General features: G+C 40.3%; 2 protein-coding genes across 2 annotated transcripts; both read right to left on the minus strand.

Annotated features, from left to right (window-relative positions):
* Positions 1 to 3,430: 3,430 nt before the first annotated feature.
* LOC113014105 (uncharacterized) lies at positions 3,431 to 11,306 on the minus strand. Its single transcript, XM_026155424.1, has 7 exons — positions 11,132 to 11,306; positions 10,241 to 10,374; positions 8,934 to 10,073; positions 8,609 to 8,845; positions 8,289 to 8,510; positions 7,861 to 7,924; positions 3,431 to 4,485 (listed from the first exon to the last, which is right to left on the minus strand). The coding sequence occupies exons 1-7, from the start codon at positions 11,304 to 11,306 to the stop codon at positions 3,431 to 3,433; spliced, it is 3,027 nt and encodes a 1,008-aa protein (XP_026011209.1).
* A 9,244-nt stretch (positions 11,307 to 20,550) lies between these two features.
* LOC113019197 (tripartite motif-containing protein 16-like) lies at positions 20,551 to 25,827 on the minus strand. Its single transcript, XM_026162747.1, has 7 exons — positions 25,536 to 25,827; positions 23,640 to 24,014; positions 23,466 to 23,561; positions 22,517 to 22,750; positions 21,496 to 21,658; positions 21,364 to 21,423; positions 20,551 to 21,280 (listed from the first exon to the last, which is right to left on the minus strand). Exons 1-7 carry the CDS (start codon positions 25,773 to 25,775, stop codon positions 20,754 to 20,756), a joined length of 1,695 nt encoding a protein of 564 aa, XP_026018532.1. The 5' UTR covers positions 25,776 to 25,827; the 3' UTR covers positions 20,551 to 20,753.
* Positions 25,828 to 27,554: the final 1,727 nt, after the last annotated feature.

The following is a 27,554-nucleotide window of genomic DNA, read 5'->3' on the forward strand; positions in this document are numbered from 1 at the left end:
TGTACAGAGTACAACGAAATTGGAGTGCCACTCCCTTGGTGCAAGTTTCAATAATAAATATAAATGTAAAATATAAAAAGTACAAAAAAAACAATCGTAAGTACTCAAACAATAGTATGTACAATATATACAGGATAGCAGCATTAATATAATGACAGTATGAATAGCAGCATAATATAATGACAGTGACGGTATGGAATAGGTTCAATTGTTTTTGTGCTTATTTACTACGGTGGTAGCTCTGGGAAAGAAGCTATCCCTGAATCTGTTTGTCCTGGTTTTATGTGACCTGTACCGTCGGCCTGACGGTAATAGTTCAAACAATTGGTTGCTGGCGTGAGAGTGGTCCTTGATGATATTGCCAGCTCTGCTGAGGTACCGAGAGTTTGCAGTGACCTCCAGGCTGGGCAGAGAGCAGCCAGTGATCTTCTGGGCTGTGTTTTAGAACATCATGACAGTTTTAGAACAACAAAGCAATATTCTAAATGTTCATATACAACTATGGAGCACTGCACTACCATAGGCAGAGAAATACATTCAAATCCATATTTGTTTTATTCTGGAACAATCACTGCTAAGTAATAATGATTACTTAAAAAAAAATATATATATCTTTTTTATAAACAGGAGTGTGTTCTTGTTCGGACCTTTCACTAGACTGGCATTGGTTAGCTTGTCTAGTCAATTGTAGTATGTGTAAACTATGATGTTTTCATTTGCAGTAGCAGACTTAAGTTCACCTAGCACTCACATATCAACACTTATAGTTGTCTCTGTCCCCGTTGCTTTATTGGGAAGGTTTCTAGGTTTTGGATAGGCAATGGACTCATTCAATCAGGGGTAGGGGAACTCCAGGCATCAAGGGCCGGTGTCCTGCAGGTTTTAGATGTGTCCTTGATCCAACACAGCTGATTTAAATGGATAAATTACCTCCTCAACATGTTTTTGATTTCTCTGGATGCCTGGTAAAAAACTGATCATTTGTTTCAGGTGTGTTGACCCAAGGTGACATCTAAAACCTGCATGACATCAGCCCTTTGGGTCTGGAGTCTCCCACCCCTGATTTACATGAACAAACTGGAGTCTATTAGATGCTCAAATGAAGCTTTCTGAAGCATTGAAGCTTGTGTTAAAAACGCTTCATACTAGCTTTTCAACACATTCCTCTCTGGTGACATCTGGTGGCCAAAATTATGAAGAACAGCTTGAATCTACAAATTAAAGTGTAGTGCTTCATTATGACTGCCCATTCTACAGAGTTCACTGTTCTGTCTGATATTGGGCCTACACATTTGTTGCTTTGAATATGTATGTTTTTTGGGTGAAATAATTATGTCTATTTGCTTAATAGATAAATTTGATCAATAAGCTTCCCTTATTTAAACATGTGCCATGGTGTGGTCTTTCTTTGCTTGTGACTTTTTGATGTTGGTAAATACAATAAATGAAAAACACATTAATATACATATAATAATGTACAACACATTATGGTACTTATACAATTAATCACTGGACAGCTGGACAGGTATGTTTGTAAATAATATTATTAAAAATAAAATAAACACAATCAAAACAAAGACAAACAACAAGAATAAAAAGCTGGCAAACACACCCGATTGAGGAAAATCAACTCAAAATACTCCCACACAACAGAACCTCCCCTCTTCCTTGCTGGCTCAGTATCGCTCAATAGAATGATCAGTAGTTTGTTGTCACTCACTATCAAAGCACTCCACAAATCCCGCGAATGATCCACTTCCTTATAAACCATCGAATCAGCTACGTTCTAAATGTCACTGATCACATGACTCTGGCCAAACAAATCAAACCTTGACACAGTGCTTCTGAAGCAGTGTGGTTTTTGACACACGTGCTGGAGCGTCAGCTTTAAGTGGGCCATCATTAGATATAATTATTAGCTTTGAATTAGGTATTGTAAGCATATCTTAGAGCCACGATTAAACATAAGTTTTATCATTACTCTAAGGGAGGGAGAGAGAGAGAGAGAGAGAGGCCATTATTCAGGCCATCTTAAACTTGACAATGTGACTTTGTAGTCTAAGTAAGAAAGTGTATGGAAGGTTTTGGGATGATTTTTGCAGCTGTTCCTCTCTTTGGAAACAGCAATTACACATTTATGTAGAAATGGGTTATCAGACGGTGCTTTGTTTTGTATGTAACATGAGATAACTTGAGATGCAGATAGAAATCCAGATGAGCCCCATGAACGCTCAGTCACAGCTCTCTCATACTGAAGGATATCACCCTGGGTTTAGTTCCCCCACCCCTGTTATAGAGGTTCATTTGATAGTTGGGGTTTTCTCTGTGCTATTGTCTGATCTTTACTTTTCAAAGGATTTTGAGGACACGGTTACTGTGATTTGGTACTATATAAATGAAACTAAAAATTGAATTGAAATATGGGCCATATGACCAAACAACTGCACATGCTGTTAATGATAAATTCAGAACAGTACTGGGGACACTTTTCTAGTAAAATGGAACTCTGAATATCTCATTTGTGACAGTGAACGTTATAAAGCTTCCATTGCTTGAGCCACAGCAATAATACTAAGGGTAAAGCTCTAACCTTTTTCCATGCCACACCTAGTGGGATGTTATTACACTTAAGTTATGACTAATATAGGTGTGTGCTTGGCCTCACCTATATTTATATGAAATAACAAATAGCCTGTCTGGTGTGTACTTCCTCGAACTTACACAGTTTGCAAAGCACTATCATGCGAATTTGTTATAGAAATTAAACTTGATTGTAAACAAAAAAAGGCAAACCACACTTCATTTAAACATTTTATTCACCTTAAAGCTGTGGAAGGTTGCATTATGCTGCAACATGAGTGCTCAAGTAAAACCCCAGTTATAGTTAATAAACACCAACAGATTCTGGCCCTAAAGTAGCAAATGAGTTGCTTTAAAAAAAGGATGGGGTGTCAGAGTAACGTGAAAAAAGACAAGAGTTCAAGTCCGGCACTGGCAAAGTTACATCCTTCCAGTAACTGAAACACAATTGCTTTTTGCCAGGGAAAGATAGCCGTTGTCCTCCACTGATGGCACTATTGCTGTTTGTGAGCCCCTCCAAATATCTTTCCTCCAGATGAACCCTCTTACTGCTGGCAATGGTGTTGAATTAATCAGAGCCTTCACTTGCTTTACCCCACATTTCCCTTATTCCCAACTGTATGAAAAATTTTGACACAGTGGCCCAAGGCAAAGTAAGCGAAGAAAAAAGAAATAGGCGCCTAAATGACGGAAACCGCTGAATAAACCTTTAATAGTCCCAAAAACCTCCAAATAAAAACAAATTTATGTACTGCCTCCTAAATATGTGAACATTATATGTAATGTAACATTATCAAGAGGTAATTAAATAATCAAATGTTCACATAAATATCTGCTTATTAAGAAAATCTTACAAAAATTCAGTAAAAGCTTTTCTTTTTTTTTGGACAGCCTTATATGTTCTCTGTACAGCTTCTAAAGGTGACTCTGCATCCTTAGCGGCTTCATTTCCAGTGATGCCTCCCATTACACCTCCTGCTACTGCTGCTGCCAAACCTACTGTCCCAGCAGCTACTAGTGCTGTTTTTCCTACTGTTGCAGCAGCAGACACACATGCTAACATTTCTGTGACACTCATCTTCACAGATTTCACAGCAAATTCACACAATGTTACTACACCAAATAAAGCACCGAGCAAAGCTCCTGTTGCAATCCCTGCCATTTGGATCAGAAACCTCTTAAACACACTAGTTTTAGCCTGCTTTCTGATCTCTTCTGGGGTTTTATCTGGCATTGAGTGTCTAATATGCTCGACCCGTTTCTGTATTGCCGTCTCCACATGTTGCAGCATTTTATTTGTGTAGTAACCTCCGTTTTTTTCCACCACCATTTTTTCTATTGTTTTCAGCAACTCCTCCAGCTGGAACTGGTTGCTCCTGTAGTTGTTTGGCTGGTTCTTGTTCCAGTGTTTGTTATCAAAGACGTGGCACCGACCATCACACTTTGACACCAGATCACTCAGATTTCTGTTCTGACTGACAAAATCTTCAATTTTCATCTTTTTCTTGAGCTGATCACCGTGAGTGAAAACAACTACAGCATATTTTAGAGCTTCATCTGAGAAAGACTGATGTATCTTAGTGACGACAGCCTGCTCGTGCTCTGTGAATTTACCCACTCGAAGCACAATGAGAAAAGCATGAGGCCCAGGAGCACACTCTGTCATACAGCTCATTATCTCAGGCTTCAGATCTTCCTCAGACCTTCCTGTGTCAAAGAAACCAGGGGTGTCAATCAGAGTGATGCTTCTTCCACTGACTGTTTTGGTTTCTGTTTGGCATTTCATTGTTCCAGAGTTTGGAGAGTCATAAGTGGCAAAGAGCTCCTCTCCAAGAATGTTGTTACCCAGGTGACTTTTCCCAGATCCAGTTTTTCCCAGCAGGACCAACCTCATCGTTGTTGAATCTAGAGGAGAAAGTTGACTCTGTTAAGTACATTTGTTTCTTACTTTTTTCTCCCTTCTTAAAAAGGTGTTTTGCTTATGGTTTGAAGTTTGAAACAGGATGCAATAGATACTGAACCGTTTTAGTCAGATACAGAATCAATATTAAATGATAAGATGAGAACACTGGTCCACTAAGGAAATTTGCTAGGTCAAGCCAGTGATTGGTAAGGTTAATGCAATCATTTACAAATTGGCTCTTTGATGATTTTTTTTTCAAATGCTCTATTAGATGTCACAATTTACTATTCATGTTTTAATGTAGTCCCTTTAAAAAAAGAAAAAAATATATATATATATATATATATATATATATATATATTAGGGGTGCAACGATATTCGTATCGATATTGAACCGTTCGATACAGTGCTTTCGGTTCGGTACGCATATGTATCGAACAATACAACATTTGTAATTTATTTCATCAACTTTCCTTCTGACGATGCTGTCTGTGTTGAGCGCTCAGTGAATCTGTGTTCGACTACTCCGCCTAGGCTGCACTGTCGAGCGCAGATCCACTGAGCGCTCAACACAGACAGCATAGTCAGAAGGAAGAGCGCAGGGCAAGCTAGCAAGACAGAAGTTAAGCTCTCCTTGCAACATGGACCTCCCCCACCCTCATTCAGATCTGGCGTTTGGAATTATTTTGGTTTTCATGTGACGTATGACCCTGAAGGTAAGCGAGTCATGGACTAAAGTAAAACAGTATGTTGGATGTGCCATGCAATGCTCAATTACATGGGTGGGAACTAGTGTGTTAGCGCAGTTAGCTCGTTAACGTGTTGGCCGTCCAGCCCCATGCACGGGGCGATCGGCGGTAGCTCGTTAACGGAGATTTGCCGTGTTGTGGCGTTAAGGTCATTTCAATGAGATTAACCTGAAAGCACTAGTGGGAACACAACGAATATGACTGCACATTTATGCCGACATCATCCTAGTGCAAAGACAAAAACAACAAGCATGCTACTAACTTTAGCCGAGTCATTTAGACAGCTGTTAGCACGTGATTCTCCTTAATTATGCTGCTGAGAATGTAGCCCAGAAGAAGCGGATAGTATAGCTTTTATTTTGGAAAGAGACATTTCTCTGTAATAAACTCTCTTTTAGAAAACAGGAAATACTTTGTATCAATAGGTAACTTCACATCTGAGCAGACAAGTATCACATGTGGAGTTCCCCAAAGTTCCATCTTGGGACCCCCTCTGTTTAACATTTACATGCTCCCACTGGCACAGATTATAAACAACAACAAAATAAACTATCACAGCTATGCAGATGACACACAAATATATATCACAATGTCACCAGGAGACCGAGGCCCTGTACAGGCTCTTGGTAAATGCATTGAGGAAATCAATGACTGGTTGTGCCACAATTTTCTCCAGCTAAACAAAAACAAAACTGAGGTAATAGTCTTTGGCGCCAAAGAAAAACAATTACAGGTCACCAGAGAACTTCAATCTATACATCTAAAAACCACAAACCAGGCGAGAAATTTGGGTGTAGTGATGGATGCAGACCTAAACTTAGAAAAACACATTAAGACAATAACAAAGTCAGCTTACTATCACCTCAAGAATATATCAAGGATAAAAGATCTGATGTCTCAACAGGACCTGGAAAAACTAGTCCATGCATTCATCTTTAGTAGGCTTGATTACTGTAACAGCATCTTTACAGGTCTACCTAAAAAATCAGTCAGACAACTACAGCTCATTCAGAACTCTGCTGCTCGAGTCCTCACTAAGACCAAAAAAGTGGACCACATCAGTCCAGCTCTGAGGTCCTTACACTGGCTGCCTGTCCGTCAGAGGATAGACTTTAAAGTTCTGATGCTGGCCTATAAAGCTCTGAATGGTTTAGGACCAAAATACATCAATGACCTCCTGACCCAGTATGAACCATCCAGATCCCTCAGGTCATCTGGATCCGGTCTTTTATCAGTTCCCAGAGTCAGAACCAGACACGGAGAAGCTGCATTCAGCTTTTATGCTCCTTATATCTGGAACAAACTCCCAGAAAGCCTCAGATCAGCTGAAACACTCAGTTTATTTAAATCCAGGTTGAAGACTCACCTGTTCTCAGCTGCATTTGAATAAAGCACCAAATCCACACTTTTAAGCTTAAATTTCAAAACTTACATTTAACTACTGATTTTATCTACTGTTCTGATTTTATCTGTTTTGATTTTATATACTGTTGTTTGTTTGTTTGTTTGTTAATTAGTTAGTTAGTTTATTTGCTTGTTTTAATCAATTTTAAATCATGCTTTTTATTTGTTCTTGTTTCTAATGTCTCTGTAAAGCACTTTGAATCACCTTGTTGTTGAATTGTGCTATACAAATAAACTTGCCTTGCCTTGCCTTGCCTTTTCCAAAGATGAGTGATTCCTCAATCAGATACAGGGCTTGCAATATCGCTAGCCCGACGTCCTGGGGCTACCAAAATCTATCTCTTCCCTGCCCGTCGGGCTATTGTAGGAAGGAAAAATATATGTCAATGCTTTTACATTCTTTCAGAAATGTAGCTGGGTAATTATGTCATTGGCATCGGTGAGCCACTGTCAATATGTGACATATTGAAATCGCGTTTGAATTTGCTTTCACTTTGCAATCGTGCGAACGGTGTATAGAGAGCGACAGCACTGATCTGTGAGTGATGATAATTTGTGCACCAATTCCTCTGACATCGTCTTATTAATCGTTAGCTTACTATGCAAACATGACAAGTGAAATCTCCCGCAGCTTAAACATGTGAGAGGTTGATCGCGCAGAGAATCGCTGAGCTTATGTGAGTGCGTGTGTAAAAGCAGCAGGATATATATTTTAGTTCTGCTGAGCCAAATAAGACAGGTCAGGGTGAAGAAGTGACAGCCAAAGAAAAGCTTACCACAAAACGGAGAAGTTATAACAAATCAGACTATAAGGCAAAAAGAAAGTGCAGCTTTATGGTTTCATGGACAAAATAATTTCTGTGGCTGCAATATGATGAGCTAAATAACCAGGGCTGCACATAAGTGGTCTGCAGGTGCGCATTCACTGTCAAAATAAAAAACACGCACAAGGGTTAGGGTTAAATTTAAAAACTGTACTTTTGAGTTAAAATATATATTTATAATTTTAATAAATGACAAATTAAAAAGGCATGAACATTTTTTTTGTATTGAAAAAATATCGAACCATGACACCAAAGTATCGAACCGAACCGAACCGTGAATTTTGTTTATCGTTGCACCCCTAATATATATATATATATATATATATATATATATATATATATATATATATATATATAAGCACTGTCGGGATTATTATCTGTGGATATTTTCTACACCAACCTTGATCTTGGTCTTTATGGTGAACACCTTCAGTGAATTTGTTTTTTTGGACTGAGCCAAATGTCTGCAAAGACAACAAATTATTACATTAGTAAGAGTTCCTTTATATATTCATTAGATGCAGAGGAAACAAAACGTGATTGGTGAATTATTGATACACATTATGTTAGCAAGTAGGAGCATAAATTAAGTTTTGTAAAGCCCAGTTGCCGTTCGAAAAAAATAAATGCTACACCAAAATTTGGTGTCAGAAAAGAATGATATTGGCAAACAAGATGACTTTTAATACTGTCACATATATATCCCATTGTACCACATGAATTTCTGTTGTGGTGTTTTACAATTTCATTTTTTCTAAGCACAACAAAATCAATATCAGACTTTAGTGTTGGTGGTAATTTTTAAAGAAAAAAGTGCTTTGTCATTACCTGATCTGACTCGTCATCGGGGTGAATGACAATGTGGATCAGGAGTGGTGTGATGCCCACTCGTTCCTCTTCAAATACATGAACTTCCTTCTTTAAAGCCCTCACCACCTCACTGACAGGAAACTGCAGGGCCATCCCAGAACCGAGGATGGGAAGAGCGACAGATCTAAATCCTTTCTTCTCACAAGAAGATAGGATTGTGTTGATGCCCATTCGAAGAACCTATAACACATAAGAATACTGGATTAAGACAAATGGCTTCATTAAAAAATGTCCTCACAAACAGACAGAATAATAAAATCCCTCCTTTACTATCTCACCTGGACTGCAACTCCGTCTGGGTCACCATCCCAGGGAACAAGATTGAGGAAGAAGACTGCATTAGACTGAAGTCCAGGTAAGCCCTCCAGCAGTACTGAGTCACCAGGCATTGTTTCATCTTCCTCTTCCTTTCTAAACCTTGTGGTCAGCTGTGGTCCAGCTACTTCAAACAAAGCATTTCCAACACGGGTAGAGAGAGGATCATGGCCAACCATAGGAGACACCACAGCATCCACCTAGGAGAAGAGCAGGAGATTTGGTGGGCTTAGAAAATGTGTTTTATTGCAAGGTGTTGTTTATTTTAATTACAGCAGTGTTTCTCACCTGTTGGCTCTCGATCGATCCCTGAATAACCTCCATGTGGACTCTGCCTCCAGGAGCTCTGGCAGTGGCTCCTCTTGCTGTATCTTCATCAGGTGTATCTATCCCTTGGAGAAGCCTGTCACATGCTTCCTGTATGGCCCTCACTGCCTCCTCTCTGTTATCAATCAGGATGATTTTCCTCAAACTTCGACCTCCCACACTGCCAAAGTCCTTCACAGCAGCAACAGTTGCCTCAGTGCACACAGTGAGAGGAACCCCAGAGACACCTGAGCTGATACAAGGAATGGCTATGGACTGAAACTCCATTATTTCTGAAAACTTTAAAGCACAATGCACAGTTTTCTCCAGTAACATCTTATCTCTGTTACTTGCTTTTCCACCTACAGGCCCAACTGCATGAAGCAGTTTCTTGCACTTTAAGTTACCCCCTGTGGTCACTACTGTTTCTCCTATGGGAATTTTCCCAAAAAACTTCACTAATTCATCACTCTCTCTCTGTATTTCAGGACCACCAGCTCGACTCAGTGCAGCAGCAACACCTGCAGAGTGCTCCAAGTCCTGATTGGCTGCATTTACCAGAGCATCAGCGTGTTGCTTGGTGATGTCACCCTGACACACAAACACCTGGAGCCCATCACAAAGGCTGTAGCTAGCAATGGTTGTGCTTTCCTCTCTTAAACTCAGAGATGCCATATTGTCACGTAAACTTGAAGGTTGCTCAATGTCTAACAACCTGGCATGAACCAGAGACAGTTCTCCAACAACAACAGCCATCCCAGACTCATCTGTGTACACCTTCACCTCACCTGCAGTCTGACAAGAGCTGCTGGACTGAACCAAAGCTTCGACTTTGTCAGGGTTGACCTCATAATGGCAAAAGTAGCCACCAAAGAGAGCGTCTACCTCAGCTTTCCAATCACTAACTTCATCTGCAGCACCAGGTTGAGAGAGCCTCCTGACTAAAACTCTCCCCTCCTCACAGTAAAGATCAGCAGAGCAGGCTAAACAGGCAAGCATGTTCTCAAGTTCTTGCTGAGCATGTGGACATTCTTTCAGGTAACGAAGGAGATAATTATCAACGTGTAGTTCATACTCTTCATCGCTTGGTGGAAGAGACGAGGCGGGAATGTTCTCAGGAGTCTGTGATTGGGAAGAAATGCAAATGAGAGGAGGTATCAATCTGTAGCAAAGCTGATACATCATAATAATACTGAAGTAAGAGGTTACGTCAATGTTTTTATCATATGGACAATGTTAATTCCATATGAAGCCATAAAACTTTGATTAAACTTATTTGTGAAATTTACCTCTGCTGGAGTGGAAGTAGGGGTGATGAAATGAGAGGTGTCGTCACTTTCCAGACTTTCTCGGACTGTGATCACCAAACGATGATCTCCAAGCTCCAAAACATGCTCTGATCTCTGAAGGACTCGCTGTTGATCTGTAAACAGATATCTCGAGTTACAGACTGAATTTTTTATGTGACCCATTTTCCTTTTAAGTTTCTTTTTGCCTTCTTTTTATTCTTTCTCCTGATATCCAATAAATGCCTATAACAAACTAAAATTTAATTGTAAAAGTACATACCAAATGCAGGAAAGACAATATTTTCCTGACTCTACATAAATTATAGTCGCTTGCTGAGCTGATTGGAAAGTCCACTTCTGCTTTAAGGTCTTTAAGGTCTGTGCAGCTGACTTTACTTCCTCTTCTACTAAACATTCAAACAGCAAATGAAATTAAAACTGTATTTGTATTTGTTTACACTGCAGTAATCTGGTCATCCCATCTATGCAATGGCCTATTCACAGACAAAAGTTCAAAAGTGGTGGTGGTACATTGTACGCTGCTTCTGTAATGTAATGTATAGCTTGAACTTGACATTATGACAACAACTGACCACCAAATGTTTTGTAGCATTAGCAATTTTCACTTTCGAGACAAACTGTCAATTCACAATTCCTCTATATGTATATGTAATACATACATATATACATATATATATACATATATATATACATATATATACATACATATATATACACATATATACATACATATATATACATATATATACACATATATATACACACATATATACACATATATATACACACATATATATATATATATATATATATATATATACATATATATATATTTCCCCAACAGCTGACACCTATGTATGATAAACCTACCCTTTTTATTTTTGAAAGCCACACTGTAGACATTTTTGTCCACTCTCGTCACTGGTCCGCACTCTCCTCCACCTGATCTGCGTCGAATGCTGAAATATTTTTGTAATCTTGTTAGATGTTCTTCTTTAAGACAGTGACACTCTAAGAAAACCGAGTGCTGGTAAAGATCACCCATCATCCCGCTATAACTCAACTATACACAAGCAGCAATTTGTAAGAGCTCAGCAGGGGCGGATCTAGAGAGGTGGCATAGGGTGGCATGTGCCACCCTGAAGTGATCTCTTGCCACCCCTAGTGCCACCCTAGTTTTTAATATAACATTGTTTATCAAAATGAGATTGCATTAACACTTTGAGCCTAGCTACAGTTAGCACTGAAAATAAATTCCAAAACTGAATATATTGCATAGTGTTACCCTGAAGCGCCTTGAGGCGACTTTTGTTGTGATTTGGTTCTATATAAATAAAATTGAATTGAATTGAATACCCCCCTCCACCACTAACAAATGGTTCAGCCCATAGTGTGGACCAGCTTTATTTCCTGTTTTCAGTAGCAACCAATGCCTATGATTGTCCCAGAGCACATTTGAATCAACACAATGGACATTACACACACACACACACACACACACACACACACAAATATGTATATACGTATATATGTATGAGAGAGAGAGAGAGAGATGTTGTGTTGAGCTCTTGAATAAAACTCCCGCTCAAGCGATAACGTGGAGCAACAACAATCTTTCTTTAATACAGCTTACTCTTGTGCTGTTTTACATGCCACACACTTCCCGTTGAGTGGGTAAGTACTGCCACCTAGTGGCGTATGATGTACATCAATATAGATTACACCACATCCCCCTTACTGAAGTTAGGCTGGTACATTCTTTTGCTCTTCAAACAAAACATAACTGCGTAATATTTTTTTTCAATACAGACATACCCCAGCATTTCAGGAAACATAAACTCTTACACTCTTAACACAAGTTAAACCTTCTTGTCCTTTTAAACATGCTATTCTCAAAAACAAAACTTAGCATTTCGAAATACAACTTTTCCCTTTCCAAACAATTAGCTTCACAGATCAAGTCTTTTTGGTTTAATCACTTCCCTACCAGACCGGGTTCTAACCACACCTGGTGTATGGGGTGCGCTTGGCTCAGAAACGGTCTCTATAGGGGTGGACAGGATCTGTTTTGCTTCGGTTTGAGTCTCTGTGGGATCGGCACAAGATGACTGCGGTTCCTTCTGAGGGCCCGGTGGCGCCTGTGTCCGGCAGCCTTGCCTCTGTCAGTGCGCCCCAGGGCAGCTGTGGCTACAATGTAGCTTGCTATCACCAGTGTGTGAATGTGTGTGTGAATGGGTGAATGACTGAATGTAGTGTAAAGCGCTTTGGGGTCCTATGGACTAGAAAAGCGCTATACAAATGCAGGCCATTTACCATTTACCATTGTCCCTTGGGGTCCACTGATGATGTACGATCGTGGAGTTGGGTGGACTGATGTCACTGTGCCTTGTGCTTTTGCATCCGTGATCCAGACTGGTTGCCCTGGCAACAATTTATCCAATACTCTTGTTCTATGTCTTTTGTTAAAACATTCAGTTTGTCTCAGCCTTTTCTCTCTCTCAGAACGACAAATCTGCTGAAAATCAGGCAAACATGGCTCTAAGGTTTCAGGAAGCATTGGTAAAGTAGTACGAAGCCTGCGCCCCATGAGAAGTTGAGCCGGGCTGTAGCCATTCGCCAGTGCTGTTGTTCTGTATGCCAGCAATGGCTTGTATGGATCGCTGGCTTTCTTGAGGAGATTTTTGATGGTCTGGACACCCCTCTCCGCCTCGCCGTTGCTCTGTGGGTACCTGGGACTAGAGCAGGGCGATATGGCCAAAAACGTTTATCACGATATATATTTGAAAATTTGCGATAACGATATAACTGACAATATAATTGATGCGAGACAAAATACAACTCCACACCATTACTAGCGCAAAAAGACAACCTTCCATTTATTTTCACTTAAACAAGAAGCTGGTTTTTATGTACATTAAAGCTTTATAAAAATTTAACAGTGCAAATGCAAATTCCTTGCTGAAAGTTTAACCAAAAGGGATTTCCAGTAGAAATGGGCTGACATATCCTGAGCATAACCATGTATAATATCCACTGAAGTTAAAAAGAGGTGCTTTGTACGGAGCCCCCCAGGGGACATGGGAGAAAAAAAAATTAGGGAGGAAAAAAAAAAAAATTAGGGAGGAAAAAAAAAAATTAAGACGGACTTTTGCGAGATCTCGCAAAAGTATTGCGAGCGCTCGCAAAAGTATTGCAAGATCTCGCAATAAGTATTGCGAGCGCTCGCAAAAGTTTTAGCCGCATTCTTTGGAGGCCGCCAGCTCGAAGCCGACCGGGAGGTCGAGGCACGATGTGCCGGGAAAGCGGTGTTCCTCCCGGCTGTAGTAGGTCTCGACCGCCCATTAGCTTCGAGCTAGTGGCCGCCAGCTCGAAGCCGACCGGGAGGTCGAGGCACGATGTGCCGGGAAAGCGGTGTTCCTCCCGGCTGTAGTAGGTCTCGACCTCCCGTTAGCTTCGAGCTAGTGGGTGTCAGATCTCCAAAAACGTCGGAGCTCTTTTGCAAATATGTGATGTCTTGTAAACCGAGCAGGTATCTGACGTTTACACAACTACATTCACGCCTCAAAATATCTTAAAAGTGTATTTTGTGACCCAGAAAGAGTAATATTACAACTAAGTAGCTGCCGCCATTGTTGGAGTTTTGCGAGATCTCGCAATACTTTTTGCGAGATCTCGATTTTTTTTTTTTCCTCCGTAATTTTTTTTTTCTCCCATGTCCCCTGGGGGGCTCCGTAGCTTTGCAACATTAAACTGCAGTGTGCAGTACGTATTTTTTGGACCATAAAGTGCACAGGATTATAAGGCACATTAAGCGAAACAAAGCAGTCAGATAAATTAAACTTTATTAAACTCATTCTTCTTGCTTCCTCCACTTCTGTACCATTGATCAATTAATGTTGAATTCTCTGGCAGCTGCTCTATTCCCATGTTGTTGCAGTATATTAATGACTAACCTCGTATTGTGGATGGATTATCTCAGTTGTTCTCCTGACTGAAGTTTGGTCCGTTTACAGCATCCTGCCATGCGATTGCATTTGTCTCTAACTATCAGGAACCTTAACATTAATTTTTATAAGTGGAAAAGTGTTAGTATTCGTCCTCCAGCTTCACTGTTTATGCTATGCTAACATAGCTGTGTCGCTAGCAATCACATCATTATATACCAGCTAGCCCAACTTCAGTAACCCTACAAACGTCACTGCTGTTTAGTTTCCTGTCTTCATTTATGTTGGAAGTGATAGCAGAGCTGTACGTTTGATTTTTTTCCAGAAATCTCTCAGTCAGAACGTGCTATATCATGCTTAGGTAACTAGCGAAACTAGCGAGCTAACTTCCGCTAGCTTCCTGCTAACTTCTAACTCTGTTAAATGTAATAAATTTTGTTTTCATGGATGCCTGGAAGTTAAACTTCATAGTTACACCTGGTAAAGCAGCAACGCTGATCGTTTTATTAAAGATGAAAGAATTTAGAGAGTTTTTAACTCTCAGTGATGCTGCAGTGTTGTTTGACCTGAAGATACGGAGTTTAGGATCCAGATTACTCCCAGATTTAAGAGCATATTAGTCCGACAAATACGACAATAACGACGGCCGCTTGCATGTTCTGCAAAAAAAAAAGTGCTTTGTCGTGTATCTGACGGACAAACACCAAACCAGTTCCACACTGAAGTTGCACCATTTTTACAAACCAATTCTGGTTCATCTGTTTCACTCAACAATCGGCCATGTGCGTATGAAAACAAAGGCACTGCGCATGTGCGTTTTACTCATATTCTATCGCGATATTTCATTTTCCTATCGTTGCCTAACATTATACCGGTATTACCGTGAACGGTATAATATGGCCCAGCCCTACCTGGGACTACTGGTGACATGCTCAAAACAGTAGTCCTTTGCAAAGTCTTTCATTTCTTGACAGGCAAATTGTGGGCCATTATCTGTAATCAATGCTTCAGGTATTCCATGGCATGCAAATATTGACTTTAAATGCACAATCACATTGGCTGAACGAGTTGGGCTGAGTTGAGCAATCTCGAGAAATAATTACTACCAACAGATAGTTTTTGTCTTTTAGTGTGAACAAATCAACTCCTAAATTCTACCATGGCCTCTCAGGTAAACGTATGGGCATAAGAGGTTCCCTCACATTAACTCTCTCCTGTATGCACAGCCTGCACTTAAGGACAAGTTCACTGATCTGATTACTTAAGCCTGGCCACCACACTGCTTGTCGGGCACGTTCTCGACACTTAACTACCCCTTGGTGACCCTCGTGTATTTTGTCCAAAACTGCATTTCGCATGTTTGCAGGTATGACCAACCTTGTGCCTTGCAGTAGTAGTCCATCGTGTACACTCAAAACTGCTCTTTCTGACCAGTAGTGTTTTACCACTCCCTGCAGCTGGTTCCTGTCAGGCCAGCCCTCTGCACAGAACTTCATGACTTGGGAACAGACGCTGTCAGACTGTAGCTGCTCACGGAGATCTGCAAGGTATTTGCTGCTAGTAGGAAGGCCCTCCAGCACTGCGTCAACGTAAATATCGGTGTCCTCCATAAGATCATTGTCTCTGGGCATCACGCTGTCTGCCAGCGGTAACCGTGACAGCGTGTTGGCTGTGGTGAGGCTTTTGCCTGGAATGTGCGTTATAGTGTAAGAATACCTCATTAGGCACATGCGGAATCTCTGTATCCGCGGTGGAAGCAAATCCAAGGCTTGTCCTCCAAGTAGGCTCACAAGTGGCTTATGGTCGGTCTCAAGCTCAAAGTGTAGCCCTAGAATAAAGTCACTGAATCTTTCACAGGCCCAGGTGAGCGCCAGCGCTTCTTTTTCCAGCTGAGCATAGCGCTGCTCTGTGGCTGTCAATGATCGCGAGGCATTCGCAACTGGTGACCACACGTCATTGTCTTTCTGTAGCAAAACTGCCCCCAACCCGTATGAAGAGGCATCTGCTCAGATCTTTTGGGGTTTGTTTGGGTCGTAAAGCTGCAGTACTGGAGCGGATGACAGTTCTTCTTTTAAACTGCTAAACGCGTTTTGTTGCTCGTGCCCCCAATACCACATTTTTAGTTGAAAGCAAGTCTCTCAGTGGTTTGTCTTTTTTGGAGAGGTTTGGGATGAATTTCCCCAGCTGATTCACCATTCCTAAGAAGCTCCTAAGCTCACTCACGGTGCTTGGCTCTGTCATATTCTGCACCGCACTAGTTTTGTCAGGGTCAGGACTCATGCCTTCAGATGACACAATGAATCCTAAGAATTTCACTGCTCTTTTGCCAAACTGACATTTTGACATGTTCAGGGTGACGCCCACCTTCTCTGCATGGTCGAGGACAGCGTGGAGTCTCATGTCGTGCTCCTCTCTCGTGGATCCCCAGACCAGGATGTCGTCCATGTGGCACATGTGTAACACTGATGTAGCGCTAATGAAGTAATACAGGCTAGGGATTGAGTGTGATTTTATGGTTATTATTAATCAGAAGATTTAGGGACGCCACTGGAGCTGATGGGCAGTAATTAATAAATACACACAACACAAAAAATGGTTTTGCAGGTACCATGTATTTAACCAAACCCCAAAAAAGAATAACAAGAAAAGAAAAACTTAAATAATCACTCCTGCTGCAGCTATCCAATTAATCAAAAACCCAGTGAGGGTACACAAAGACAACTAAACAGATTTATCTGCCTTATACCAAGCAACAAAGGTTCTCAAAAAAAACAGTTCCCCCATAAACACCACATGTTAATATCAAATCCACTGATCCACACTGAAGTCCATGAGTTTAATCTGAATGTCCATGAGAGATGTCCAAGCGCTATTGTCCATAAATGAAAGGAATGGTGTGTATGATTGCGGAAATCAGTGTATTTGGAAAATGGGGACAGAGCGTCGTCTTTGATAGCTTCCTACCCAACCGGTGGAAGCGTCAATTGCAGAATGTGTCCTACTCCTAGCCGTTCATTGGCTCGCCATCCTTTTCCATACCCCAAAAAGGTTCACCTGGCCTGCATTAAATAAACAAGGCCAATAAGAAATCACAAGAACACTACAAAAATGTCAGCCAATTTAGCTAAATACATTAAGTTATTCTTGTTCCTGTGTACACAATTTATAAATAAATAAACAAACAATATATTGGTTAAATATAATATTTCTAACCAATAAGGATTTAACTGAAAACATTTCAACTGCTACATACATACATACTATGTAGCTCCACAACATTTGTTATTCAACAACTATCAGTCAAATCAAAATCAAATTGTTTGGACCGGCAGCAGCCGATTAGGGTCAGCTGGTAGCAATACAAACAGTCAATTAAAAGTTCAAACTCACCAATTCCGTTCTGTTCAGTGCACAACAACATTATGGCTCTGGCTCACAGTAATCAGCATCTAAGTTGCATAAGTTAGTTGGTGTTAAAGAAATGCATTAAAACGGGAAAAGCAAATGTTTGCCAATACACACCTGCAACAGCTCTGTCACCTGGCTTGCCTCCACGCATCTGACGGGAGGAAGCCGGTGTTGTGCCAAAAAGTGATTGTCTGCCAAAAACTGATTTCCGGTATTTGCCAAAAACTGATTGACCTCGTAATTTAAACTGCTATAAGTAACTTGTTGGACTTAATATGTGAAACATATGTCAAAATGCATGCCCTCAATGGATGACATAAAAAGTCATCTTTGAGCCACAAACAACATTCGTGTAAACAAGCGTAGAAGGCCGCAAATCAGTTTTGGCAGTGACTTTATACAGTTAACAAAATCTCATTAACATTAAAAATGTCTTTTGTAAGAGTTAAGTTGGCCAAGAGAACAGCCAGAAATGGCAAGCAAAATATTACAATATCTTCTGTAACAATATTTTAAGTTGGGGGGATAAAGGACCGGAATTGGTTTATAATGTAAGTACAATAAGCAGAGAGTTGTAAAGAATAACTTGAAAAACAGATATTGTTTTAATTCTCTATATAACTCCCCTTTGTAAACCTCGTTCACCGAAGTCTATTTACGACATACGTAAAGATATTACAACATCAAAAAAATACACAGAAAACCTGGAAATCAGTTTTGGCAGACAACCTCACTTTTTGGCAGCAACACCCGGGACACGGCTTACTATGACCTACATGCCATCCGATTGGGCTGAGGCAAAGTCATGTGGTTGAGTCATGCATTCTGTGATGCGTTCAATGGCAGGAAATAAGTGCAGGAAATTACTCTGGGTTACACATGACTCCCGCGAGGCCGGCTGTCACTTCCGTCATCATCATGTTTTGGGAACTGCTCTGATGCAACTGGAATGACCAAATTGCCAAACGATTGAAAGATGGGTATCTACCACAATGGGCGTAATAAGTGTGGTGGAGGAGAGCAGATCTCTTTGGACAGCGGTATTTGGCCAAAAACCCATGTTAGCATCAGCTTGGAGACATACTGCGCCCAACGGCTGTGAGGCATGGCCTAGTGTTTGGTCTATCAGAGGGGAAGGATATATCTTTCACGACACACCGACTCATTTAATGGTGTCATGTCCACACAGATATGGACTTTCTCTTTGTCCTTTTTGGGGGCTACGACCATGCCGCAACACCAGTCTGTGGGCTCTTCCACACGACTGATTACTCCCAACTGTTCCATCCTTTCCAGCTCTGTTTTGACTTTGCCCAGTAGTGGCAGTGGAACACACCTTGGCACTTTCAGTGAATAAGGTTTAGCGTTGGGCTTCAGCTTAATCGTGTATGGTTTTTGAACAAGCCCGAGCCCATCACATAGTTTCGGGTACGCTTTCTTCACTGTCTCAAGGTCAACATTGTCCATTCGGGCAATTAGTTTCAGTCTCACAGAAGCTGTCCTGCTTAAGAGAGCTACACGCAGATTTCTGACTACATAGATTGTCTCTGTAGTGCTCCTGTCACTGTAGGAAATGTCCTCCTTTGTAGACCCAAGTACCATCAGTGCTGCACCTCCTGGTCCATACAGTGGCTTTTCAGCTTTTTGCAAATGTTCATTTGGCTGCTTAATGTCTTTGAATGTCTCCTCTGAGATAGCTGTGACATCTGCCCCCGAGTTTAATTTAAATGTCATGCTTTTGCCTCTCATGCAGATGTTAGCAAGCCACGGGTCTTCTCCTGCCACCTCATGCACAGTTGTAGATCTACAAACTCTCCCGTAGGGTCCACGTTTTCCACAGTTGTGGCATTCTGCATTTTTGGCTGGGTGCATCTGTGCTTTTCCACATTTAGAACATGTTTTATTCTCTTGTTCTGTTATTTGTGGTTTTTGTGGCTTGAACTGCTTTTGGTCTCTGCTTCTGAATTTATTTGGCTGTGATTTTCTGACATGCACGGCATGCACGGCTGTTTTGTCCGTGCTGCTTTCACCTATTAGGACAGTTTGCTGTCTTTTTATTTCCTCAGATTGTCTCGTCATTGTGATAGCTTTGGTTAGGGTCAAATCTTTGTTGAGCTCCATTCTCTCCGACAGTGATGAATCTTTAAGACCCACAACGAGCCTATCCCTCAAAAGTTCATCGTGAAGTTCACCATATTCAGAGTTTTCAGCGAGAGCATATAGAGCTGTTATGAAGGAGTCAACTGTTTCTGCTGGCTGTTGTACTCGCTTATTAAACCTTGCTCTTTCATAGATCACTTTCTTTCTGGGGACAAAATGTCTATCAAATGCGTTTCTGACCGCATCGTACTACTGGCACTGCCCGTCTGTTAGGTCAAGTCCCCTTAGCACGTCGTCAGCCTCGTCTCCCATCCAGTAAACTAATGTGTTCACTTGGTTAGCATCTGTTTAACTGTTCACATTACTTGCTCGAAACGTCTGATCCACTTCTCCCATCCCTTGGGCTTTGCGAAGTCGAACAGTTCCGGTGGCTTGATGGTGAAAGTAGCCGCTGGTGGCACTGCCATAACCGGGCCAGGTGTCGCTGCTGCTGCCGGTAGCGCCGCCGCTTGCTCCGACATGGTTGTGTGTTTCGCCAAAATCTGAGACACTGAATTACTGCTCTTTATTGTGAATATTTTAATTCTGACATTAAAAAGTCTCAGACAAATGTTTTCTTTAGCAGTTATATTTTATACCATACACCAACACAAATGTAACACTTCTTTTTCCCCGAGGCATTAAAGACAAAACAGAACAAAGACAATTAGGTGCATGTAGCTTATAAAGTGACTGTTCAAAGTCACTTTTAAAAAAAAAAAAAAAAAAAAAAAAAAAAAAACCAAAACAAAAACAAACCCGGGGTAATGATATTACTTAAAGCAACAAACTCTTACATTTACTTAGCAGTGATTTTATTTCTCCAATGTTCTAATCTAGAACCACAACTCTACACCTGCCTGGTGAGGATAGAGCACCTAGAGTCACGCCTTTCAACATCCAAACAGTGTGAGTCATTCGAGTCACTCACAGGTTTCTTCACTGCTTATTTTAGGTCTTGAAAGACATTAATCAACATGGTAGAGGTGAAAAAGTTGGCATCACAACTTCTTCACTTCTGCATAACAGCCAGAGCTTCCTTCCTTCAGCCCAAGGCCAGGATAGAGAGGCTGAGTGAATACTGTGCACACTTTGTGAAGCAGAGTCATGGTGTCAGAGATGCTGTAAAACGACAGAGTACCTGACCTGTAATCCAGGTACACGCCAATCTGAGAGGTACGAGGACCTGACACCGCCTTTGCTACTAAATTATGTCTGAAAGTATATCCTTTTGCAGAGCACTCCAAACACCAGGACTTGTCATTCTTCCCAAATTCCGAGTCAAATGATGTCCGGCTGATGTTTTTGTAAGACGCTGCCACTGACCAGGCGCCACCACTCCAACTGACCTCCCAATAGCACCGCCCTGTTAAACCCTCTCTGCACAGCACCTGCTTCACACCTCCAAACCTGTCCGAGTGAGATAAATGAAAATGCTCATAGTAGCCACTCGTCACTCGTTGAGAATCTTGTGAAAGGTCCAAGTATTTGTTGACCGAGTTGGGATCCACTGTTAGAGGACAGTGATCTGATAGACAAGCAAACCAAGAATATCATCAGCCTTCTAGTATTTAGTAAGTGATTACTGCTTTGATATACTGATATACTTACAGCACAAAAACTCTTCTCTGGTCTTTGGCACGGGTGGCAGCACAACTTTTATACCAAAAACTGATAGGAACAAAATAAATGAATAATACTGGATTAAGTGGAATCAAGTGGATGGATATTTCTCTCAGGTACCTGTTGCAGAGATCTTGGGCCATGTGGTCTCCAGAAGCTTCTTCATGTCATCTCTCAGCTGAGTCAGACATTCGGTCACGGTTTCCACTGAATGTTTAGGATGAACAACAGCGCCTGTTGGCAAGTCTGGAGATTCACATGAGATGGAGAGAGACTGGAAGAGCTGGGAAAAAAAAAAAAGAAAAAAAGATGTTGAAATTTAATTTTTGAACATAACATATTTAAATAAAAACATTTTATGTGTAACTATAAAGGAAAAAGAAGAAAAAAAATCCCAATAGGATGTGTGCAAAGTTTCAGCTCCCTGCTTTTCTCAAAGAAGTATTTCTACAATAGATCTAGTTTTTCAAGACTTGTTCCAATATGGCTCCATCAGTATCGGCTCTCAGGCTACGTCCACATGTACACGGGTATTTTTCAAAGTGCAGATTTTTCTATGCTTGGCACCACATTATTGTTTCAGTGAAATTAATTTCTACATTTGTACAATGGTGGACTGTCAGTAATTTTACTCTCTGCAGTGTTTTTATATATACAGACATACATACAGAGAGCGAGAGATGGTGCACCATATACAAAATTTATATCCTCCCTCTCATTTTTTCAATGTAAATGCTCATATTCATTTATGAACATTTGCTGCACAGCAACACATTTTAAATCAAATTTATGCATCCTCATAAACTCCCCAGCAAGAAGTTACAATGTGTGGCTCAAACTGCATGTTTCACATTAGGTTTCTTTCACCTGGATTTTTCTTTGCTCGGGTGGGAAGCTTTGATGGCCTTACATGAAATGAGCGCTACAAAACGTAGCAATTAACAAAATAGTGATAGTGCAGTGTTTATGTCTTCATGAGGTAATGTTTAAACAGGTTTTCCTCTACAACCATTTGAGCTTTTACAGCTCCAGATGTGGCTTTTTGGTTATAAAACACTGAATTAAATATAGAGTCTAAATGGTGACAGAATTTTAGAAAGAAACATGAGTTGGCCTACAACACAAAAGACACATTTCCTACCTGAATGAAATGAATGTGATCTTCTGTATGAGAAAGCTGTTCCAGGTCAGCGTCTCTTTTCTTCAGCCTGGCGATTTCCTCCTCCAGCTGCAGCTGCAGAGCTTCTGCCCGAACAACTGCTAGTTTCTCTCGAGCCTCAATCAGCTGCTTTATTAAAGTACGTTGCTTTTGTATGGAGGAGATCAGCTCATCAAAGAGCTTGTCTTTGGACTTCATTGCAGTCTGAAAACAAATCTGTTTTATACAAAGAAGGTTTAGATTAGGAAAAAAATACTTTTTGGAGGCGAATTTAGAAAACTGCGGCAAAATTCATAAACCAATATAAAGAAAATAAAATGTAGCCACTGCATTTAGTAAATATGCAATAGTTAGTGTCTCATTGATGGATTTTAATTTCTGATTTTTACTCCAAGTATTTTCTGGAGAGCTTTATTTTTACTCATGTTGTCCTCATTAGCTCCTTTAAGTGACCAATTAGGTTTGTTGTTAAAAATGTGTTTGTCGTGGTTCATCTGCAGTTTACTTTGCATCTTGACTCACTGTGAAAAGTTTCCATGTAAACAATATCTCAAAGTGTACATGCAACTATGTGCCTGTTGCACACAGGTGAAATGGGCCACAGTCAGCCAATTCCATTTGCTGACTGAGTCTCTCGTATTAGGTACATTGAAGATACAGGATTAAAGCCTGTTAATGCTCTTAATAGAAAAAAAACCAACAAAAAACTGTATAACTCATATGTATCATCTCTGTATGATTGTAGGGTCTTCATGTTACGGTATAAAGCACATTAAGGAGGCAGTTATTCTTATAATAGCTGTATTAATCTGAAAGCAGTAGTTGGATTTTAACCAAGTAATTTATGAGTTTACACTACCACAAAGCACAACATGTACTAGACAGCACTGTGGTCAGTAGAGATATTTGGTTTCTAGTCTTATTTCCACACCTTGAAGTCCTTCACAGCTTGGACCAGCTCATTCAGCTCTTTTTGTCTCTCCTGGGATTTCCGCTTAAATGCACAGTGACTCAGAAAAAGCCGTCCCTGCAAGAAGAAACCGCAGGATCAGAGAAAAATTAAAACACTCCAGATTCATTTTGTTTTTTTTTTATTGATCTTTACCTGCTCAGCAGCTCTTTCTGCTGCTGCTGTCACTGTTGAGTGGCGCCAGTGATCGTCCATGGTGCACAAATAGCAGATACATCTTTGATCAGTCTTACAGTAAACCTCAATCAGCTTGTTGTGCTTCGCACACATTTTTTCCTTAAGTGGCACTGTAGCAGACACCAGCTGGTGAAGCTTCAGCACAGGAAAACTGTGGTGAGGCTCAAGATGAGCAGGACAGTACGATGCCAAGCAGGTCAGGCAAGACATGGTGGCTTTGTTTCTTTTGGTCCCACAACAGAAATCACAGGCAATGTCTGTTGGTCCTGCAGGAGCAAGAGGAGAAGCTGGACGGGCCTGTTGGGTTACTGTCCTCTTCAGCTTCTCTACAACCTACAGTGATCAAATAAAAGCGGTCAAAGGTTTTGCACAACAAACAGAATCAAACTAGAACGGAAAGAGGATGAAGTCAGCAAAAGCATCCCAATTGTGTATTTTCTTTAAAACTGTAGAAAATGCAATAATAAAAAAACATAATATGTTGTTGTGTACAGAATAGCTGGTTATGAAAATAATGTTGTGTATTAAAATATTTTAGGAGTAACAACAGTGGGCTTGGTAATCACCTACAAGAAATTCTAATGTCATGCCAAAATAAATAAGAAATTATACTCCTGGGACGTTATTAGACAGAACCAGAATGGAAAAAAAGACTAATTTCAATGTGGCAGACATGCTGGTGTCAGTCTTTCAGAAATTGCTAATCTTCTGGGACTGACACACACACACAGGAACCAAAAAATAAAAATACATAAGATATAAATAAAAGCCAAATAAAAGAAAAAAAATGAATTAAATAACTAATTTAATTTCCATGGAAAACTAAGTCTCACTGAGGTTAAAAGCCAAAGATTAAAAGTGGGTTTTAAGACGCGATTTAAAAGTGGATAGTGAAGGATACTCTAACGTGCCAGGGCAAAGTACTCCATAATTTTGGACCCACGATAGAAAAGGCCCTGTCCCCTCTGAGCTTCCTCCTGGATCTCGGTACCTACAGGAACAGCTGGTCAGGTGACCTGAGAGACCGACATGGTGTGTGGAGATAAAGCTCAGAGAAGTAAGGCAGGGCAAGATTGTGAAGGCATTTAAAAACAAACAGAATTTTAAAATTAGACACAGGCAGCCAGTGCAGTGAGGCTAGGACAGGGGTTATATGCTCTCTTTTACAAGTTCCTGTTAGGAGTCGTGCAGCAGCATTTTGAACCAGCTGCAGACGTGAGAGCAATGACTGACTGACCCCCACATAAAGTGTGTTACAGTAGTCCAGGCGGGAAGAAATAAAAGCATGGATCACGGTTTCAAGGTGCTGCCTCGAAAGAAAAGATTTTACTCTTGCCAGTCGCCTTAAATGATAAAAACTGCACTTCCCCACTGCTCTGATTTGGTTGTCCAATTTAAAAATCACTATCCAACTTAAAACCAAGTTGGATAGTGATACAGACTGCTGTTAATAATTAATAATTTAATGGTGTTGGGGATATTTTCTTGACACACCACGTGTCCTTTAGTAAGAGATGAGCTTATCTGAGAGATAGCTGCAGATCATGGCACAAAGCTGAAACCTGACATAAACGACAAAACTGCAGCAACTGTGTGATACTGTCACGAAATGTTGAACCAAAAAACACCGAGGAATGTTTCCAGCACCTTGCTGAGTCTGTGCCACGAAGAATTAAAGCAGGTCTGAAGAAAGGAGTGGGTCAAACACGGCACTAACCACGTGACCGGTAGGCGTAAATGTGTATTTAATTAACAAAACAAGCAAAAAAAAAAAAAAAAAAAGGGGTACATTAATTAACTCGGATTTTTTTTTTTTTTATTATTTTTTTCCAAGCAGCACGGTGGATACATCACCTCAGCCAGCATGTTGTTCCTCCCGAGGACAGGCCTTGGACTGAAGGTCTCCCTACACTGAGGACAGCTGTACGTTCCCTTCTCCTTTTCCTGCTCCCAGCACCCCTCGATGCAGATTCTGCAGTAAGTGTGTCCACACTGGATGGTGACGGGATCTTTGAGTAGGTCCATACATACCGAGCAGTAAAGCTGATACAGGTCCAACTCGACGGCACACTGCTGCGGCCATTTCTCTGCCATTTGGATGAAATCCACAGGTGCACAGCGGAGTTTTTAACTAATTGAAGGGAAACGCAAGGAAATGTGGGGTGGGGCTTCAACTTCTGCAAGTCTTAAACCAATTAGTATGTGACAGTTTTGTTATAAAAGCTTGCTAACGCCACTTAAAAAAAATTAATACATTAAAATAATGACAAATATAAAAATAAAAAGCAAACAATAACCACTGTTCCCTGCAAATGTTATGTATTTTATTTATTAATTTTCTTATTAATTTTTTAAACCATAATCAAACTTAAAAAAGTTACAAAGTTAATGTAAATGTTAAAAAAAAAAAACATACACGAATGCATGGGAACAGGATGGGGACAGCTGAGAAGCTGGTAATTAAGGTGTTTCTTCTCTTGTTGGTATGATCGTTTTTTGGTTTTTTTTTGCCTGTCCCGTTTGGCTCTTTTGCCATCAGAATTACTATCTAAAGGCAAAGAAAGATGCCCAACGGATTTACTTTACCAAATCGACCAACCCAGCCTTGCCGTATTGGTCTATTTGATTCGTCTTTTATTGTTTATTTTAGTTTAACCTGCTAAATGCGGGACAGATATGATTGCTGATATGATTCTTGTGTTATTTCCTCATTTCCCAGTGAGGCAATATACTGCAGACATTAGCATTACATGAAGCAAATGATGATTGTTTTCTAGTGCTGTAAGTTATGACCTTTGATATGTGTGCACACATGGGTGTGGCTACCTAAGAAAAAGACCTAATAGCCTCTGGCCAAAATGATTTTATCTTGTACATTTGAATATACATAAATGTACACATAAAGAAATAAATACATCATTCTTTTAGTATTTAAAGATAAAAGATAGATGTCAGTAGTTTTTTTAAGTACAGTATTTTAATTATGAATATACATTGATTAGTATGTAATTTACATCTTCCAGCAAACTGATGTGTTCGCATAAACCTAGAATTAATTGATCAAAATCAAAGGAATTTTTATTTGTGGTTGCACCTTCAGACTCATACCTACACCTGCTACACATACCTACAGTATGAAGAAAAGACACAATGTGACTGGCATTGAGGTAAAATGAGTGTAAATATTTGCACAGTAGCCTTTCACTAATGGCCAGACTTTAAGAGAGAGAATGATTTTTAAAGTGACCACAAAGCTACCTGGCACTTCAAGTAATACAAGGCAGAGATGTAATTTAATCAAACCGTCTGAATTTTTGATGTCTAAAGTTTTTTTGATCTCTATGTCACAGTGTCCCTAATAAATAGGCCAGTGAGTGCTACTGCTAGTTTTAATATAAACTTTAGAATAGAAAAGCCTTAATAAAAGAGATGAAAAATAACTTTAATAGTATAAAAGTTACTTTTTTGCTGAACTGGATGTCATCATGGCACAGAAAGTTTAACAGAATTATGTCTGGGGAAAAGAAATCCTGCGATCTGCTGACATCTAGTTGTGACTCACTGTAATTACGACTCTAATCATTGAGACTCCTTTTGCGTCTCTATGGATCTTAGCGGGACTCTTGTTTGAGCAACACGATTTTGCGCCTACACGTCACCAGCTGCTGTAGGCGCAAAATCCCTACTGTATATTTTGAGTTTAATATTTAGCTCATGTTTAATTAATATTTCATAGAGATTTGTTGTTGATAATTTCAGGAGTAGTAATGTGCACATTTCAGTTATGTTTACTCAGGGCCAAGACAATCATATTGCACTGTTTGTGATTAGGAGATAAAATAGGTGCTTACCACTTTAAGAACAGAGACACAG

This window comes from Astatotilapia calliptera, chromosome 3 (assembly GCF_900246225.1).
Source record: "Astatotilapia calliptera chromosome 3, fAstCal1.2, whole genome shotgun sequence".
In the NCBI taxonomy this organism is placed as follows: domain Eukaryota; kingdom Metazoa; phylum Chordata; class Actinopteri; order Cichliformes; family Cichlidae; genus Astatotilapia; species Astatotilapia calliptera.

Bases quoted from the DNA above. Each gene is read 5' to 3' on its own strand.
- LOC113019197 (XM_026162747.1), bottom strand. From the start codon at position 25,775: ATGGCAGAGAAATGGCCGCAGCAGTGTGCCGTCGAGTTGGACCTGTAT. The intron at 24,015-25,535 runs GTGATGTATCCA...TGATCACTGTAG, and splicing joins GGAACAACATGCTGGCTGAG to GTTGTAGAGAAGCTGAAGAG. The intron at 21,281-21,363 runs GTAAGTATATCA...CTTGTCTATCAG, and splicing joins CAGAGAAGAGTTTTTGTGCT to ATCACTGTCCTCTAACAGTG.
- LOC113014105 (XM_026155424.1), bottom strand. From the start codon at position 11,306: ATGGGTGATCTTTACCAGCACTCGGTTTTCTTAGAGTGTCACTGTCTT. The intron at 8,846-8,933 runs GTGAGAAACACT...CTCTTCTCCTAG, and splicing joins GATCGATCGAGAGCCAACAG to GTGGATGCTGTGGTGTCTCC. The intron at 4,486-7,860 runs GTTGGTGTAGAA...TTTCTCCTCTAG, and splicing joins CCATAAAGACCAAGATCAAG to ATTCAACAACGATGAGGTTG.